At 45.8% G+C, this 17,660-nt stretch overlaps 1 protein-coding gene across 2 annotated transcripts in view; it reads left to right on the top strand.

Annotated features, from left to right (window-relative positions):
• dock11 (dedicator of cytokinesis 11) overlaps nucleotides 1–17,660 on the top strand; it is a 100,646-nt gene that overhangs the window by 37,411 nt on the left and 45,575 nt on the right. For both annotated transcript variants that reach the window (XM_083789070.1, XM_083789069.1), the window contains exons 13-21: nucleotides 1,140–1,262; nucleotides 1,706–1,788; nucleotides 2,435–2,557; nucleotides 2,909–2,985; nucleotides 4,740–4,924; nucleotides 5,356–5,421; nucleotides 13,190–13,282; nucleotides 16,624–16,747; nucleotides 17,259–17,380. In XM_083789070.1, the coding sequence (XP_083645196.1) occupies nucleotides 1,140–1,262; nucleotides 1,706–1,788; nucleotides 2,435–2,557; nucleotides 2,909–2,985; nucleotides 4,740–4,924; nucleotides 5,356–5,421; nucleotides 13,190–13,282; nucleotides 16,624–16,747; nucleotides 17,259–17,380 (996 nt within the window). The remainder of the gene's footprint in view (nucleotides 1–1,139; nucleotides 1,263–1,705; nucleotides 1,789–2,434; nucleotides 2,558–2,908; nucleotides 2,986–4,739; nucleotides 4,925–5,355; nucleotides 5,422–13,189; nucleotides 13,283–16,623; nucleotides 16,748–17,258; nucleotides 17,381–17,660) is intronic.

Below are 17,660 nucleotides of genomic sequence, written 5' to 3'. Positions count from 1 at the left end.
CCCACTCCGGCCATTTCATTTTGATATATATTTTATATATCACTTATAACACTATAACACTTATGCCATATCACAATAGTACAATATCAAAAATCACAGACGATATATCCAGTCTAATATCATGATATGGATATTGATACTAGTGATGTCCCGATCACGTTTTTTTCCCGCTCCCGATCCCATTCCAAAATGACCCGATCGCCCCCGATTTTCGATCATGTGATCGTATCGGGACAACCCGAAATAGAGTCATGCACATACATTTTGAAAGCCTTTATGTCGATGCAACACAATATATTACTGTATATACAATAAATTCATACCTTTTTCTGCTACTGGTGCAGCATTTATGTTTTCCAAAGAAATTTTTATCTTCTCTGGAATGTTTTTGAAACCCTTCAGAATCAGAAGTGAATATTTTCCTCCCAAGCACCTTTGCATGCATGCATGCATACTGTATACATTAGGCCCTACACGTACATACAGACAGTATACATTTTCTCCCTGAGCGCGTGCTCATATTGCATGCAGTGTGACACATGAGAACCGTGCTGCAGCGTCTCACAGAACCCCAGAAATAGCTGTTATAATGGCCTCATGTTGGTTTTCCTGTACGACTCGTGATACTGACGGCAACCCCTTCTGCCTGCTGTGTAGGCCTCCTTCGTAGTGGAGTCTACAGGAGGAGTTTATACTATTAACCACCCATTCAGGACGCCAACCCTTTGGGTGTTTTACTTATCTATTGAAAAATAGCAGATCTACAAGCTCGTAGAGCTTGTAGATCTGCTATTTTTGAAAACATTGTGGAAATGTGGCGCACATCATGAAAAAGGTTGAGCACTGATACATAGGTATCAGTGGTGGAACATAGGTTTTTCAGAAAACTCTCAATGGCTTAATGGCTTTGAATTAATAGATTTTTTGTACTCGAGAGTCGAGTGCCTACTGCCTGGCCAATATGATGAATGATTTCCCCTAGCCGTGACTAATGTGTCCATCAGGCCTTTCGCCCGTCTTCCCAATTGAAAAATCCTAATGAAAAGCGTTCTAGACAGTCATTAATGTATGTACTCCCAGCCTGTCAATATGAGCCGCATCGTCTCCTCCACCCCCTTCCTTCCTCTCTCCTCCTCCAGGGCATCTTCTCAGTGACCAATCCCCACGCAGACATCTTCCTGGTGGCCCGGGTGGAGAAGGTCCTCCAGAACGGCATCACCCACTGCTCCGAGCCCTACGTCAAGACCTCCGACATCACCAGAGTACGTTCACTCAGTCCATCGCCCTGCCTCGCGTTCTCACCTCACTGAAGCGCTTACACTTAACCTTTACCTCTGATACCCTCTTTGTGACGATAAGGTACCCTCACAAAGAAACCTGCAGTTATCCTGGTCTCTAAAACTGCTTCTCCCTGCTCAGCCGGGGTGGTTACAAAAATTGTGGGATAGAATAAATAAAATAATAAAACTCTGACGGTTCTTGAAGCCCCGTCACGTGCTCTGTACTACATCCACAGGCGTAAATATTGACGGTGCAACCACAGTGCAATGCACCGAGGCCCAGGGGGATGCGAAACAAAACATTTGCACCGGGGCCTATACTATCACCAGGTTGGTATACGCCTGTGTCCGACGACAACGCTACTAGTCTTTGTATGTAACTTCCCAACTCCTTCTTGCTACCTTGTGTCTTATGGTCTTTCCAGACGGCCCAGAAGGTGCTGAAAGCCGCCAAGCAGACCTGCCAGCGCCTGGGCCAGTACAGGATGCCTTTCGCCTGGGCCGCCAAGTAAGATAGCCCCGAAACCCAATAGCTCACGAGTCTGAGCCATAAATCTGTTAGGATTCACAGCATGCAGGGGAACAGCAGAATGAGGCTGACATTAGTTACCCTGAGGCTCTGGCTTAGATGTGTTCAGAATGCATCGTCTGCCCCAATATTGATGTAACAGAACATCTTCTTGGCTTCAGGGGTCAAGTGTAATCTTAGTCATGTGGTGTGAAGGTGATATTCATAGTGTACTGTTCCATATACTACAGGATGTGTGCACCCCGACTCCTAGCATGCAGACATGGGATCGCGTGACCACAACTACAGATCACATGGCATAGATAAAAATGTTTTAAAACAGCTTACATTTGGGGAAAGTGACGCGTCTTCTTTGTCAGTCCCTCCGCATATGCATGTGCGCAATTTCAGACTAGCTAACCCATATTTGGGTCACGGACCAAGTTTAATGGGTTTAAGTAAATATCCCCCTTTTTTTTCGTTTCCTACATAAAACATATACCGTATATATATTTATATATTATATATAATTTCAAAAGATATACAGTCCTTGCGACGAAGAAGAAGGATGTTTTTAGAAGGCATTTGTAGAATCGGTCTCTTTCCACCACTGGGGTATTAACCCTGACTGTCTGTGGGTTCCCAGGCAGGTGTTTAAGGACGCCCAGGGCAGTCTGGACATGGACGGGAAGTTCTCCCCGCTGTACCGACAGGACAGCGGCAAGGTCTCCACCGACGACGTCATCAGACTGCTGGCGGACATCAGGAAGTGAGTCAGTCACCCCCACTTCTGCTTAGTTTCTGTTCTGAGTCTGCGCCTATAGGTTTGACAGTCAGTCAGCAACGGTAAACTGGAGGTGGTTTGAAAAGTTAAAGGTTGAGATTCACTGTGTTAAGGCCTATTCATACTCCAGTTTTAAGTGATGAGGTGACCATATTTTCGGCGTTCACCTTATCACCTAAACCTGGAGTATGAATAGGCCTTTAGATTGTCTCGGTTCTCCCTCCCCCTCCTCCTCGTCCTCCTCCTCTCCCCTCCTCCTCCTCTCCCCTCCTCCTTCACCACCTCCTCCTCTCCCCTCCTCCTCATCCACCTCTTCCTCCTCATCTTCCTCTGCAGGCCTGAGAAGATCAAGCTCCAGACCATCCCTGGACAGCTGAACGTCACCATCGAGTGTGTTCCACCAGACATCTCCAGTATGTAGTCCTTCATAATTTTCTTTTAAAGATACATTTTGGGACTTTTTATGCCTTTATTGGATAATGTACATACAGTATGGTGACACGCGGCAAAGGTCGTCGGGATCGGGAGTCGAACCCGCGACACGCCGTCAGGCTGGCTTAGCAGCCTGGGTGCCCGGACCGCTACACTAGCCGCCCGGGCCTTCATTATCCTATCATCATTATCCTATTCAACTAAAATCTTTCACTGCCGAAAACTAAATAAAAACTAAGCTAGAACGACTAAAACTATGACTAAAATAAATTGTCAATTTCGTGAGCGAATAAAAACCATATAAAAATGTTAGGGATGGACAATTGGAGAAGAGATCAGTAGAACCTAAGACCAAGTCATTTTGCGCTTGGCTGTGCGCGGGAGAGCTCCTAAAACAGACGATCTACAAGTAAACTATATACGATCTACTATAACTAGTATAAATGAGGCATCGCGACGCCATCAAGGCCTGCCAACATGACTAAAATATGGCTACAACTAAATCAAAAGTTGCTGTAAATATGAACACCGCCTGTACCATGTATAGCCCCCTGGAACATTGTTTACATTGTAAAGTAGAAGGTCCAATTTGTAAGATGATCATAACCCAATAACATTAAGCCTGTACAAATAGACGTGCTCCACCAGATGTTTAAACTCTGCAGGGCTTATTTGACCATGTTTACTCTTCTGTGGAGTTTGAACAAAGTGGCCCGTCTCTCGTGATCCGATTAAGAGCACTCGACACTAACCATTCTAACTAGCAGAGTTATCCAATCATGTCAGGATCCCAGGAGCCACATGGGACCACCATGGCTTCAGTGAGGATGTTGGACTGCATGTGGCCAGGCTGTGAGCACATCCTCTATGGGTGGGGTTCCCCAAATAATCACATTTGAAGTGGGGACACCCCCCCCCCCCCACACACACACACACACACACACAGTTTAACCCAACAAAATGTCTTCTACATAATGACAGTTTTCTGAAAAAGCTATGTTTCTATGTCAGTGGTTCTTTGATTTTTCAAAAATAGCAAACCTACAAGACCTACCACTCGGTGGCGCGCTATGAGCTTGTAGATCTGCTATTTTTCAATAGCTGAAGCATAACATAATGCTAACACCAAAAGGAGTTCCCGCCCAAAATGGGTTAAAACAAGAGGGTTGCCACTGGCTGAATGAGCTTTCATCATACTGTACCCCTGAAAAGATACTGTACAATGTAAGAAGAAGGCCTGCCACTTTTGAAAAGATATGGGGCAGGTTCTTTGAGGTTCTACCTTCAATATCTCCTCTGGGTTGATTTAGTTTGAGTTTTCTTTTATTTATATTGTTATTTTCATGTATTTATCCGAGTTGTTGCTGTCAAGAGGTGTTGTGTACATACAGAATAATGAGAGCTGTGTAGTTTTCCTTTCTGGGGTTGGGGTGGGGGGTGGGTGGGGGGGGGTTTGTTTTGACTGTTTTTTGTCTTTTATTTTTGAGTTTGTCTTGTCTTGTTTAAAAAAAAAGAAAAAATAAATCATGATTCTGTAACTTGTTGTTAATATCTGCATTTTCAATAAATAAATCTTAAAAAAAAAAACAAGAGGGTTGCGCAGTCCCCAGTCCCTTGCTGGTGCTGGAAAAAGGTTGATACAAAAGTGTTGGTTTGTTTACTGCCATATCTCACCGCTCCTCCTGACAACCACAAACCTCCTCTCCTCCCCCACATACCCACCCACCCCCCGCAGACACGGTGACCTCCTCCTACATTCCCGTCAAGCCGTTCGAGGAGGGCTGTGAGAGGGTGTCCGTGGAGATGGAGGAATTCCTCCCCGAAGAGGCCAAGTACAACTACCCCTTCACCTCCTACAAGAACCACCTGTACGTCTACCCCCTGCAGCTGAAGTACGACAACCAGAAGGCCTTCGCCAAGGTGCTGTACCGTCCACACTGCTCATGGTATCACTTAACCCTAGAACAGTGCTTTTCAACCCTTTTCATATCAAGGCCCATTATTTATTCGGCATTTGAGCCACGTAACCACCATTTGATGACATTTAGCCTCTCAGATCCAAGACTTTGAATATTTTGTTGTCGTTGTATACGATTTTGCTCACAATTCCATGCTGTATTGATGTGGTACCATAGGAGAGATAACAGGAAATCGTTGATCAAAAATAACAATGAATCTACATTCTCTAATTCGTGTAAACTTCTTCTAAATTAAGTAATGCAGATGTTTAACAGTAATTTAACTCTTGAGAGGGTCCATTTGGTTTCATTTTACGCTCTCAAGTGGAGCGACCTTCTGCTTATCGCCCTCTCTCCTTCTGCTTATCGCCCTCTCTCCTTCCGTCCCTCCAGGCCAGAAACATAGCTGTATGCATCCAGTTCCGAGACTCCGATGAGGAAGGCGCCTCTCCCCTGAAGGTGAGTTTGACATGCTTCGTGTAGAAGTGATCAGACGATGACGCTTAACGGGTTTGCTGTGACATAATTTCATTGTGCCTTTCCGAGGTAAAGGGACAGCTGAGCCAGAAGGCAAAGCTCTCCGTCTACCGAGCAATCTTCGTTCTGGAAAAGAGCCAGCTAGGTAGTTCGGGCATCTTGTTAGGATGCCTCTCGTCCCACTGGGAGGAGACCCCGGGCAGACCAAAGCGCAGTTGGAGGGATCACATCGACTCACTGGCCTCGGGATTTGTACTACGTAATTAAGGATGATTCCAAACTGATCGTATCCACACAAGTACAGTAGCCTATTAACATCGACTGACTGGCTGCATGTACGGTAATTGAATGCGCATTGGACTGTGGTGATTAGTTGGTTTTCAGTTGTTATTCGGTCAAAGTTCTACACCCAGCGTCCATATTATTGGATTTACTCAGTGTACATCGTCACTTAGGTCGCATTCATACCAGAGAGCTTTGCTGCGATTAAAACGAATCCTGCTGCGCATTGTCAGAAAGTGCGCTTCGTTTGGCAGGTGTGAAGGCTCATTCGAATCCTAATGCGCAGCAAATAACCGCATTTTACTCCGCCCAAAAACGTGGGTTTCGCTTCGCTTCGAATCGCACTTGACTACGATTCGGTGCAGGTGTGAATGCAATCCGCAGTAAATAAAGGAAATGAAGCAAACATAATGTGGCGGGTGAGGAGCTGAACACAGTTGGAGACGGAGAAGGCATATTTTACGCAGCGCAAAGATGTCCCGTTACTGTGGATAGACGTGGTCGAATAAGGAGACTGAAGCCCTGATCGAAATGAGGACGTGTACATTAATCAATTGCTTAAGAAAACACATAAAAACACTGCAGTGTATTATAGCCTACATAATATTCTGTCTGTCTGTGCGTGCCGTAAACATGGAGTGCTGTCACTGTGTGGGACTGGGGAGTTATATCAGTGCGCTCATGCAGCGCTGTGCCTCCATGCCCAAAAGAACAGTGTGTGGCGGCTGCGTGCGTAGAGAGAGAGAGAGAGGGGGGGGGGGGTCCCAGACGGCACGACACATGCACGTTATGAGTGTAATTTTATCACCATATATTTCACTGTGTAGGCTATAGTTTATGAACGGAACACATTGATAAAGGTCCCCCCTGCTGCGTTTCCAATTGCTGCGAATGACAGTGTGAAGGCAAACCGCAGCCAATTAAATAAGCAAGAACCCCAATTCCCCGCCCATACGGATCTGAGTCTACCGAAGTATTAGGTGAGAATGTGACCTTAGACAAACTGCGGAAGCTGAAACAACAGAGCTTCTTAATGCGGCACAGTTAAGAAGCAGGAGTTAAACTATTATCTGTGTCCGTGAGCTCAGATGTAGAGTTGCTGGCCGGCTCCATATATGCAGCTGCAAAAATGTATATCTAAGGGTTTGATGAGAGGTCAGATCAACATGTGGAATGAATTCTGTACTGTCCATATATGGAGCGTGTCTTGAGTGTTACAGGGTTTGATGAGTTCACATCAGCATACGGTATGGAATGAATTCTGAATTAGCCATATTATATGGAGCGTGTCACGAGGCATGACTGACACGAGATGCAGGTTTTCATATAGTGACACAATTAATGTCACAATGAATCATGTCATGTAAGAAGAAAGAGCAGAGAGGACATAAAACACGTTTAGGGGACACTCCCAAAAAGTGAGAGGACCCAAAGTACTGTAGCACTCAGTCAGTCTGCTGCTGCTGCAGGAGGAGGAGAAAGGAAACGCTTACAGAAGCTGGTTATTACTGCTGGCAAGGGCAGATAACAAATGCTCTCTCTCTCTCTCTCTCTCTCTCTCTCTCTCTCTCTCTCTCTCTCTGTCTCTCTCTCTCGCTGTGTCTGTCTCTCTTTCAAAGAGAGAGAGGGCACTCTCTCTTCCTTTCTCTTTTTTTTACAGCACATGTCAAATATTTGTGGGTGGAAACAGTCATCAAACGACTGCAGACTCCTTTATTTTTTTTCCAGTGGAGGATAGATATTTTTTCAAGTTAGACTTGATATGCCATAGAATTTGCACTCTGTGTGTGTGTGTGTGTGTGTGTGTGTGTGTGTGTGTGTGTGTGTGTGTGTGTGTGTGTGTGTGTGTGTGTGTGTGTGTGTGCGTGTGCGTGTGCGTGTGTGTCTCTTGACAATGCTCAGGCTTGCCCCTGGCAGATTAAGTTGTTTACAAAACAACATGGCGGCAGCTCACCTCTCTCTCACAAGATCAAATCAGTCTCACAGGAAGTTCCTGGACCTTAAAATCAGTTACACAACACGAGATCTGATTGAGAGGAACCAATTCTTTTGAGTGTTTTTGGTTCAGGAGCTGCAACAGAATATGGTTCAGGAGGAAACCACTTAACTACATTTTTGAGGTTTATGAATCAATGCTATTGAACACGCTTTATGTCTGTGTGTTGGTTAACCCATTTAGACCTGAGGAAGATTCTAAAAAAAATGCCTTCTAAACAGTTTTCTATGTCAGTCCCCGGACACCACTGGTGGTCCCCGGACCACTGGTTGAAAACCACAGGCGTAAACTGTTAGTCCGTCATAGTCCAGTCGAGTCATCTCAGTCTCATCACATTAATAAAAGCGTCTATGATGCACCATATGAAATATGAATGTGTGTATAGTGAAAATACATGACTGTTGTCTCTGAGACTGCGGTTCCATCATAGAATATGTACAGTAGCTTCCTCATCAGTTGCAGGCTATTTTCTTTTTTTCTTTTTGTGGTGTGTGGTTTGGGCCATTGAATTCCATTTGTCGAATAACTAGGATCAACGTGGGTCAACGTGGGTCAAGACATACATACACAGACATTTAGAGGGGCAGGTGCTCAAGTGAAAAAAGGGCACATTTTGCAGCGCGTGGAACCGGCCGGTTGTCTTAATAATGTGAGATTTATAGATTTTGGGGCCTAAATAATTAGAAGCTTTTTTTAATCAAGAATTGATCAATGTCACCATGGTCCACATACTGTACACTGTACATATTATTTTCTCCAAAAGGGCACATTGCTGGGCAGGTGGTGCTCTAGCACCCCCTAGTGTCTATCTGTGCACGCCACTGATCTCTGCAGTCAGTACAGCACAGCACACAGACAGACGTGACACAGACATACAGTATATGACAGCTTATTAACAACACAGTCAGTGTGTGACCTATTTTATATCAGCGACATTAATTACAATGCGTGCTGCTGTTTCTGGGCAGAGAAGGTCTGCCTGGAAGCCCACATAGTAGTAGTAGTAGTTTATTTATTTTGGTCATAAAAAACACATTAATACAGTGCCTGCATTTGTTATCCTTTAAAAAGAAAAATTGACCAAAAGGTGTAGGTTGAAGCCCTGGCTTATTGTGCCTACCCTTTTAGCATTTGAATAGCTTGCTTAGGTAAGAAAATACAACAAAGCGAACAAATGGATAGACAGACAAAACAGACACACAACAAAACTAAAATAAGCTGTACTGTACAGCAGCTATTTAAAACAATCACAAGCGTGTGAACTGAGCGGTGCAGGCTGTGTGTGTGTGTGTGTGTGTGTGTGTGTGTGTGTGTGTGTGTGTGTGTGTGTGTGTGTGTGTGTGTGTGTGTGTGTGTGTGTGTGTGTGTGTGTGTGTGTGTGTGTCATGTGACCCAAATGCGACCCCAATTAGCTGCAGGGGTCACTCCCAATCTTCCGCCGTAGCCTGAAAACCCACCTTTTCAGACTCCATCATGGCCCATAGCACTTACCCTAACCCCTTAGATAGCATTTCTGTTGGCTTAGATAGCATTTGACACAGACTTATAGCATGTTATGTAGACAGCACTATAATTGTATTGTATATAGTCATAGCACGCCATAGTACATATGTATAGCATAGTAGTAAATATGTATAGTTTATATGTATAGTGTATGTATAGTTTCATTATATAGATATTCCACTGTTACTTTCTTAGCTTACGCATGTTTCATGATAAATGCTTTTATGTGATGTATTCCCATGCTTTTGTTCTTGCTTAAATGTAAGTCGCTCTGGATTAAGAGCGTCTGCTAAATGCCTAAATTGTAAATTGTAATAGGTCGTGCTACAAACAGACATTCCATACTCCAAACAGACATACTGTATACATACTGTACACACACGGCCCTTCCTTGGAGCATTTAGCACCGCTCAAAAACAAATGCCCTCTTTCCAGTTTGTATAGTATAGTTTGTAGATTACTTTTGATGCTCTTTTTTTTTTAATTAAATTTCATTAAACCCTAACCCTTGACACTTTACTGTCATCTGGGGACCCCCCCGGTCCCGGGCCCACAGGTTGAGAAGCACTGCATGTACAGTACAGAACAAGTATGAACAGGTCTACTGTCTGTAGCACAGTATAGCACTGCCACTGACTGACTGATAACATCCCCAAGCAGAGCGTCTAGTAGTCAAAGCCCAAGCCCTCATCCCTCCCTATAAAGTCACCGTACTGTAGGTAATCTGAGCTACCATCGCACAGACACTTCCACTTACTATTTCTACTGTGAGTCCTCCACTACCCCTTCACCCACCAGTCTGCACAACACACCCACAGCAGACAGCACCACCTGCCAATCTACTTCCAATATCTTCTAAACAACAGATCTGGAATCAGATTCATGCCGGGGGGACCCCAGTGCTTCTTCCAAGGTGGACCCGAGGGCGTTCATATGTTTTGTTAATGTTAACTAACCCGCGGCAGGTTAAAACTCACCCGTGGCTCCCGACATGTGCGGCAAGTTAAAACTTGCTTCCTGTGAGGTTAGGTTTAGGGTAGGTTTTGGGGTTTTTGGTAGGGTGTTGCTCTAATGCGGAGCAGCACGAAGTGAGGTGCTGTGAGGCGAGCTTGTATATCTGCCATCTTTGACCCCAGTTTAGACCTGGAACGCCTTTTTGTTGTTATACCTTTCAATCTGGGAACCCCTTTTTGTAACATTAGCTGTTGCTACAGTATATACTGTACTGTATATAGCATAGAAAAAGGAATATCCGCACTCTTGTTTTATTTTCAGCAGCAAACACACAGCAGCGGTCTATCTATTCTAGAGAAACATTCCTGTTTCGGCACGTCGGCCTTCCTCAGAGTTTCAAACTAGAGCATGTAGTGCAGCGGTGGCTCTAATAAGGGTTAGAGGAGCACCCTTGTTGCAGAAAGGTTGCCGGTTCGATTCCCCGGACGGGGAGGAACAATCTGGGTCGGGAAGTGATTGGTCATCACTCACCCAAAACATCGCTGAAGTGCCCTTGAGCAAGGCACTGAACCCCCAACTGCTCCAGTGGAGCTGCTTATTGGCCAACAGTATAAGACTGAGGTTGTACTGGTCAGCTCCCTGGTTTTAAATGTTTTTTTTCTGCTTCCGCCTTTATTTTATATTTTTTATAGAGGGACAGACAGTAAGTAAGTAGGCTGACAGGAAAATGGGGAGAGAGATGGGGGAGTGAGATGGGGGAGTGACATGCAGTAAAGGCCGTCGGGATCGGGAGTCGAGCCCGCGGCACACTGCCAGACTGGATTACCAGCCAAGGTGCCTGGACCGCTGAGCCACGGCCCAGGCCAGCTCCCAGGTTTTAATGTGTGTGTCTGTCTGTGCGTTTCTATGTGCAGGGTGTTGCTGAGCACTTGTGCTCAGCTACTACCCTGGGTAAAAAAAAGTCTCACGGATGTTATGTATAATCCATCAGATGTCTGTCTATATATAACAACATTTTCTTTTTTCTGAATTAAAATCAGTAAGGTAATTTAGAAGGCATTTTCGGACTCGGGCGGGGTCTAAATGAGTTAATGGGTTAACCAAATTCTCTCATCAGTAAACTCACAATACACTCTCCAGAACTATGCAATCCTTCCCACCCAGCACTGCTCGTTAGGGATGACCACACTAATCAGTGTCCTAATTAAGAGTTTCAGCTGAGCCGTGTGGAGCTCACTTCTTCCGTTGGTCGCTCCTAATTAATCTCAGACAGCCACACTGACCTGGTCATGCTTGAACTCAGCAGCACAAAGGCTCTGTTCCCACAGGACTGCTCTTAAATACTCACAGCTACTCACGTGCACCTTATTTCAGTCAGGACAACTCATGAATGGAATATATTGAATATAAAATGACTGCAATATATTTATTTATGGTTTGGTGATTGGATCTGCTTTTTTTAGGTACTCTGATCAAGCGCATCAATCACAACCATAAGGTCTGAATCCCCCCGTACCTAAACAGCAGACTCAAAACGACAGGTGGTAGCTGGGGTGGAGGAGGGTGAGCAGCAAAAGTTTAAGCAGACAGCAGCGCAGCAGTATCAGTGTGCAGCAGCAGCAAGAGAGCAGGATGAGCAGTGCAAATGTCCAGTTTAAATAGCCGGTATATGAAGGTGGAATGAGTGATTGGATGAAGTGAATCATGTGTGAATCATGAGTTTCCTGACTGAACTTGTCTGTGACAGGCACGACGCTCATAGCTATGACAGTGCGTGTTTCCCCGCTGCACTAAGTCGATTTCGGGTGGTCAGTAGTGTGTCCAGACACCGACATCGATTTGGGTGTCCTTAATCCATTAAGACCTGGGACGTATCTGTGTCACTTTAGCGTTTACGACCTGGGACGTATCTGTGTCACTTTAGCGTTTAACCACTTAACCATTAATTTATACTTTAGCCATTAAAAAAATAAATTTAGTAGAATCTGGTCTCAGGTCTTAAAACTGTCTGAGAACCACTGTTCTAAGATGCTTGCTGTAGCGGCCCTCGATTGTGTAAGAGGACAAAGTGGAAGGTCTCAGCGGGTGGTGTTTTTAATCGAACACAGACCGGCTTTAGTTCAAGCCCCCGTTGAGACCATCCACTTCTTCTTCTTACACTAAAGAGGGCCGCTACAGTGAAAACCCGCTCCGCTTATCCAGGGTGCCATGGGCTGGAAATGCCACATTGAGCTTCATACAACTTCGTACATCAAAGAGTCGCAGCATAGCAGGCACTTTGTACACCAACCGATCAGACAGTGTGGCAGGCACATGTGGCGCTGCTACTTTCAAGCATGCTGTCCCCCCCCCCCCCCCCCCGTGTCACTCTGTGGCCGTGTTGGGTAAAAAAAATAAGCCCTCAGCTATTCCTGTAAGAAATACTGGGAGGGGAAACGACAATAAGCAACGTAAATAAACAAATTAACTTCAAACCAAAGAAATAATTGAAGTTTCTTTTTTTTTTGTAACTAAATTCTTTATCCCACGATTTTGTAACCCATTTTTCACCCCTGTGTCAATTATCTAATGTGATCCTGGGCTCTACACACCCTCCACCAACCTAGTCCCCATATATGAGCGACATGGGGAGAGCAACGGACTCGAAATCGTGCTTCCTTCATGCCTGAGTGTCCAAGTTGCTCCTTTACACCTGACAGGGGGGAGTTTCCCTGGTTGGACGTAGCGCGTGGAAGGAACACGTTATTCCAACCAGTTCCTTTCCCCTCCATCAGGCGCCCCGGCTGGCTAGGGGGAGGCAGAATAAATAATTGAAGTTAAAAACACCAACACTTACACTTGCTTTTTCCAAGGCAAGCAGGACCACGCCGCCTATTATTTCCTCTGTTGTCCTTGACCACAGATTGCTGAACGGTTGCTCAGCGACGTGTCATGCCCTGACTATCACAACAAGGCCCTGAGGCCGATGATGATGATGACGACTGACTGGTGTGCTTTTGCTTGTGTTTGTTTCAGTGCATCTACGGCAAGCCAGGAGAGTCACTCTTCAGCAGCAGTGCCTACGCAGCCGTCCTGCACCACAACCAGAACCCGGAGTTCTATGATGAGGTGAGGCCGCTTCCTTTTTAACTCTGACCCGAGTCGATCTCTCCTGTTAACATGAAAGAGAATTTGCAGTGATCAAACTAGCGATAGAACACAAGTTTAGAAGCATTTTCCAGAAACATGAATGGTCTCAGAAATGTCATGATTTCTTCAGCTGGTCGGCCTAAAACATCATCAGTACATTTTCAGTCTTGAGATTTTATTTAGCTTTATTCCATGGATTCACTTATAGCTCCGTTTGGAACCTCTCTATCTACGCTGCTACGCTTTAGCTCCGATATGAGGTTCTAGCTGGGTCGAGCCTGTCAACAAACAGTGGATTAAAATATCAGAACCAAGATACAGTTGATAAACTTATCATAGGCAGTAGGCACGTAACATTTTAAATTAGGCACTCAGTAGTTAACGCAGAGTAGCCTCGGAAACCCAGATGCTTTTATTTCCAGGGAGAAAAAATAAGTCTGGGTCCGAGTCTTAGAGTATATATGAATAGAGAAGACACCCGAGTTCTCCTTCCATCCACTTGCATTAAGTTCAAAAGCGGATTGCAATGGTGAGTGGCCCCAAACACATGAACGCGCTGCCGTTGAACGCGCACGAGCGTCGTCCGTCGTGAACGTGTACAATGATAGTCAGCGGACAGCGCGTTCATGTGTTTGGGGCCAGGCTGCAATACCTTCATTCGGCCACTATGTCCATTTCGCCTCAGGGTTTCCTCTGGGTGCCTTCTCTATTCATATATAATCTAAGGTCCGAGTCCACTTCAATTCGGCATAGAGTAGCGCAAACGTCGATCACTCTCTGCTGATTTCTGATCGTCTGCACCTTTGTTAAATTGACGCACACACAGACACACACACTCCTCTCTCTCTCTCTCTGTCGCTCTAATTAATTCGTCTCATGTCGCGCAGCTGCATCTAGATTCTCCCGGTGGATCCTGCCAGGAGCTGCCTATTCCATAGAAAGCATAGGTGGACCCCAGACTACTCAGTGGTTCACTCAGAGTGAAAGAGATTTGCAGCACGGTACTTTGCGTCACTGAGCGGTTCTGCATGCTCTTCCTGTACTGCAGTGCTCTTATTCTCCCACGCCCTGCGGTCTGCTTAGCTTCCTGTTTTTAACGCGTGTCGTAACTCTGTGTTCACGTTTGTTCAAAGTCCATCAAGCGTCCACCTATGAATCTGTCTCAATGCACGGCTGCATGCCTAGCACCAGGGACCCCCGCACGCACGCACCCACACACACACATGCGCAAGCACACACACACACACACACACACACACACACACACACATGCGCAAGCACACACGCACGGAAGGACCCACCACACACATGCGCACGCACACACGCACGGACGGACCCACGCTCACACACACGACTATAAAATGGATTAGAATATTAAGAGATCTCCTCACGCATGAGTACACAAAAGCATGCACACACACACACACACACACACACACACACAGGCTCACTTAGGGACTGTTAATTGGGTCTGGCTGCTATGTGGATTTTCCTCCACGTGCTTAATCCACCAGCCTGAACTAAACGAGGGGGCCCAGGTCAGAACACACAGTGGAGTGTTCCACAGTTAACACACTACTGTACTTCTTTCATCATAATGCTGCTGCACGGGGACCCTCTCTGGAACCCCCTCAAGGACCCCTTGAGGGGGTTCGGAACCACACTTTGTGAACCACTGATCTGTAGAATGCTGGTTGCTTGTTGGGACGTGTGCATGCCATGCCGTGTGAGAATAGAAGCTGGACAGCAAATAACCAAGTGACACGCGCCGTGCTCATTCACAGAGTGGTGATGCTGAGTCATTTCCTTATTAACTTGTTTGGAATTGGATCTTTGACTAGATGTGACTGAGCTCTGAGCCTCTTGAGTCTGGACTGCAGAGCCATGTGTCAGATTAATTTCCCTGAAACATGCAGCACACCATTTCTTGCACGCCGCTGCCCCCTTGTGGACAAAGATGAGCAGAGCCTTTTTAGTACCCACTTTGTGGTTAGAAAGGACAACACTTTCTGGTCCTCTTCTTTCTGAGGGGCATCGCGCTAGCCCCTCCTATGTCCAGCTTTGAGTGTTTGTGCAAACACAAACATTGAAGACAATCATCATCATCATTTTTCGACCGCGGTCGAGATCGTGGATTTCACAATAACACGCCAGACTTACCGGTCCTTCATTGCCATCCCCAGTTCCTGCTTACTGATGCCTGTGTCCCAATAGCGATGACATCAGGGAACGACAGTTTTCTACCTCTTGTCTGCTTTGAGGCAGGACTCCAGAGAAGAAGGGAAGATATAACCTCATTGTCACTAGTGACTAGTGAAGAAACACGGGGAAGGTTGCCGTATATTAAATTAGTCGATGGGTGGCTCTTCCAAGACATATTTTGCGCTCTCATTAGAAGGCGGGTGTAAGTGCCATCCAACCGTTTCTCTGGTTTCTCTAGTTTTTCTCTAGTTTGAAGACAAAAGTGAGGACGCAAATTGTGATTGGCCGGAATGAGATGATGTATGATAATGTATGATGATCCCCCACCCCCCCCCCCCCCCCTCTAGTCTACACCAAATGTCTTTGCCGGAAAAGGACGATCTAGCTTGTAGGTCATACTGTACAGTTGTGCTCTAGTCTAAGCTCATAATTAGGTAAGGTAATTTTTATTTTTAAAGCGCCTTTCAAAACAATTGTTACACAAGGTGCTGTACAATAAAATAATAGAATATAACTAGAACATCACTTTCAGAAATAAAGCAGCAATATAATAAGAAACATAGAATAAACACTATAGCAAACCAAAACGTTTACGATACAAATGAGTTTTAGCATCTTTTTAGAAGTTATTGACTGACTCAGCATTTTTTTAAGTAAGGTGGTAAGTCATTCCAAAGTGTTACAAGGTGCTACAAATGCAAAAGCTTGATCACCTTTAGTTCTCAGCTTGGTAGCAGTTGTTGTCCCACATTTACCTTGGGGTGCACCAATTCAGCCCATGGAGAGATTAGGGGTGTATACCGTGTAAAGCACACCTACACACACCGGGTGCGCAGCGACGCGGCACAGGCGTTGATGCGCGGCAACGCCTGGAAAATAGAACAGTGGCGTATCCGAGCGTCAGGCGAGGCGTGAACGCGCGTCGGACGCCGCCGGTGTGCGATAAGTTCATTACGTTAATAACGGAGGTGGCTGTTTTGACGCGTGGCGTTCGCAGACGGTGTGTGTAGCCCTTAACACAGATGGAATTGAGGTGATATCTCAGGTGAAGTGACTGAGGCAAACATAATAACATTGTTGCATTGCTTACCTGACTTTCGTCCAACTTTGTCTTCCAGGTGAAGATTGAGCTGCCCGTCCATGTGCACGACAAGCACCACATCCTCTTCACCTTCTACCACATCAGCTGTGAGATCAGCAGCAAGGCCAGCACCAAGAAGAGAGAGGGAGTGGAGTCACTGGGTAGGACTGGAACTGAAGGATTCAAAATAGAAAACCATGTATTGCAGTGGTTCTCAAACTTGTTCATGTCAAGGACCACCAAACTTACACTTATTAGCCCACAGACCCCCATTTTAAAAGATATGCCGATAGCCCCAATAAGAGAAGATCTTTTCGGCTCTCTGGGACCCCAATTCATATTGTAAAATCAATGTTAATTTAACTCTGAGAGTGTACAAATCGAACCATTGGTTTCATTTGTACACTCTCTGAGTTGCACAGCCCCGTAAGGGTCCATTTGGTTCCTATCATTTAGCTGGGGACCCGCTAGAACTCCATCAAGGACCCCTGATGTATTGTAAATGACATATCATCATGTGATAAATGACATGGTATGAGACTGGCATTCTTGTCGATACCGATGCCAGCATTTTATGCATGCAGTATCGGCAGTTGTTTCCGACACTGGAAAGTGCACATGACCCAGTGTGTCACTAACGGACGGTACTGTACCGTTTCTGCTGCGTTCCAGTGGGCTTCTCCTGGATGTCCCTGCTGAACAGTGGCAGGATGCAGTCCACAGAGGTCCAGCTGCCAGTGGCCGCCAGCCTGCCGCCGGGTTACCTGGGGGACAAGAGTCATGACAACAAGAAGGTAGGTACTCTGTTTTTGTGTCGCTTTCAATTTATTTTCTGAATTTGTTAAAAAAAACATACAAAAATGGGGGCACGGTGGCATAGTCCGTATAGTGCTGTCGCCTCACAGCTAGAAGGTCCTGGGTTCGATTCCCGCTGGGGACGCTATGGGCGCTGGTACTCACCTCCACGTCATCAGTGCTTATACCCGAGGCGGTGTTGGTGAAAGGGCCTTTATGTTTGGAGTCTGTGTGGAGTAAACTGCCTCCCCCTGGCCAGCCGGGGCGCCTGATGGAGGG

Source organism: Protomyctophum parallelum (assembly GCF_964188405.1).
Source record: "Protomyctophum parallelum genome assembly, chromosome: 18".
NCBI classification, from domain to species: Eukaryota; Metazoa; Chordata; class Actinopteri; order Myctophiformes; family Myctophidae; genus Protomyctophum; species Protomyctophum parallelum.
The sequence above is the reverse complement of the archived record's forward strand: the minus strand, read 5'-3'. Positions and strand labels throughout refer to the sequence as shown.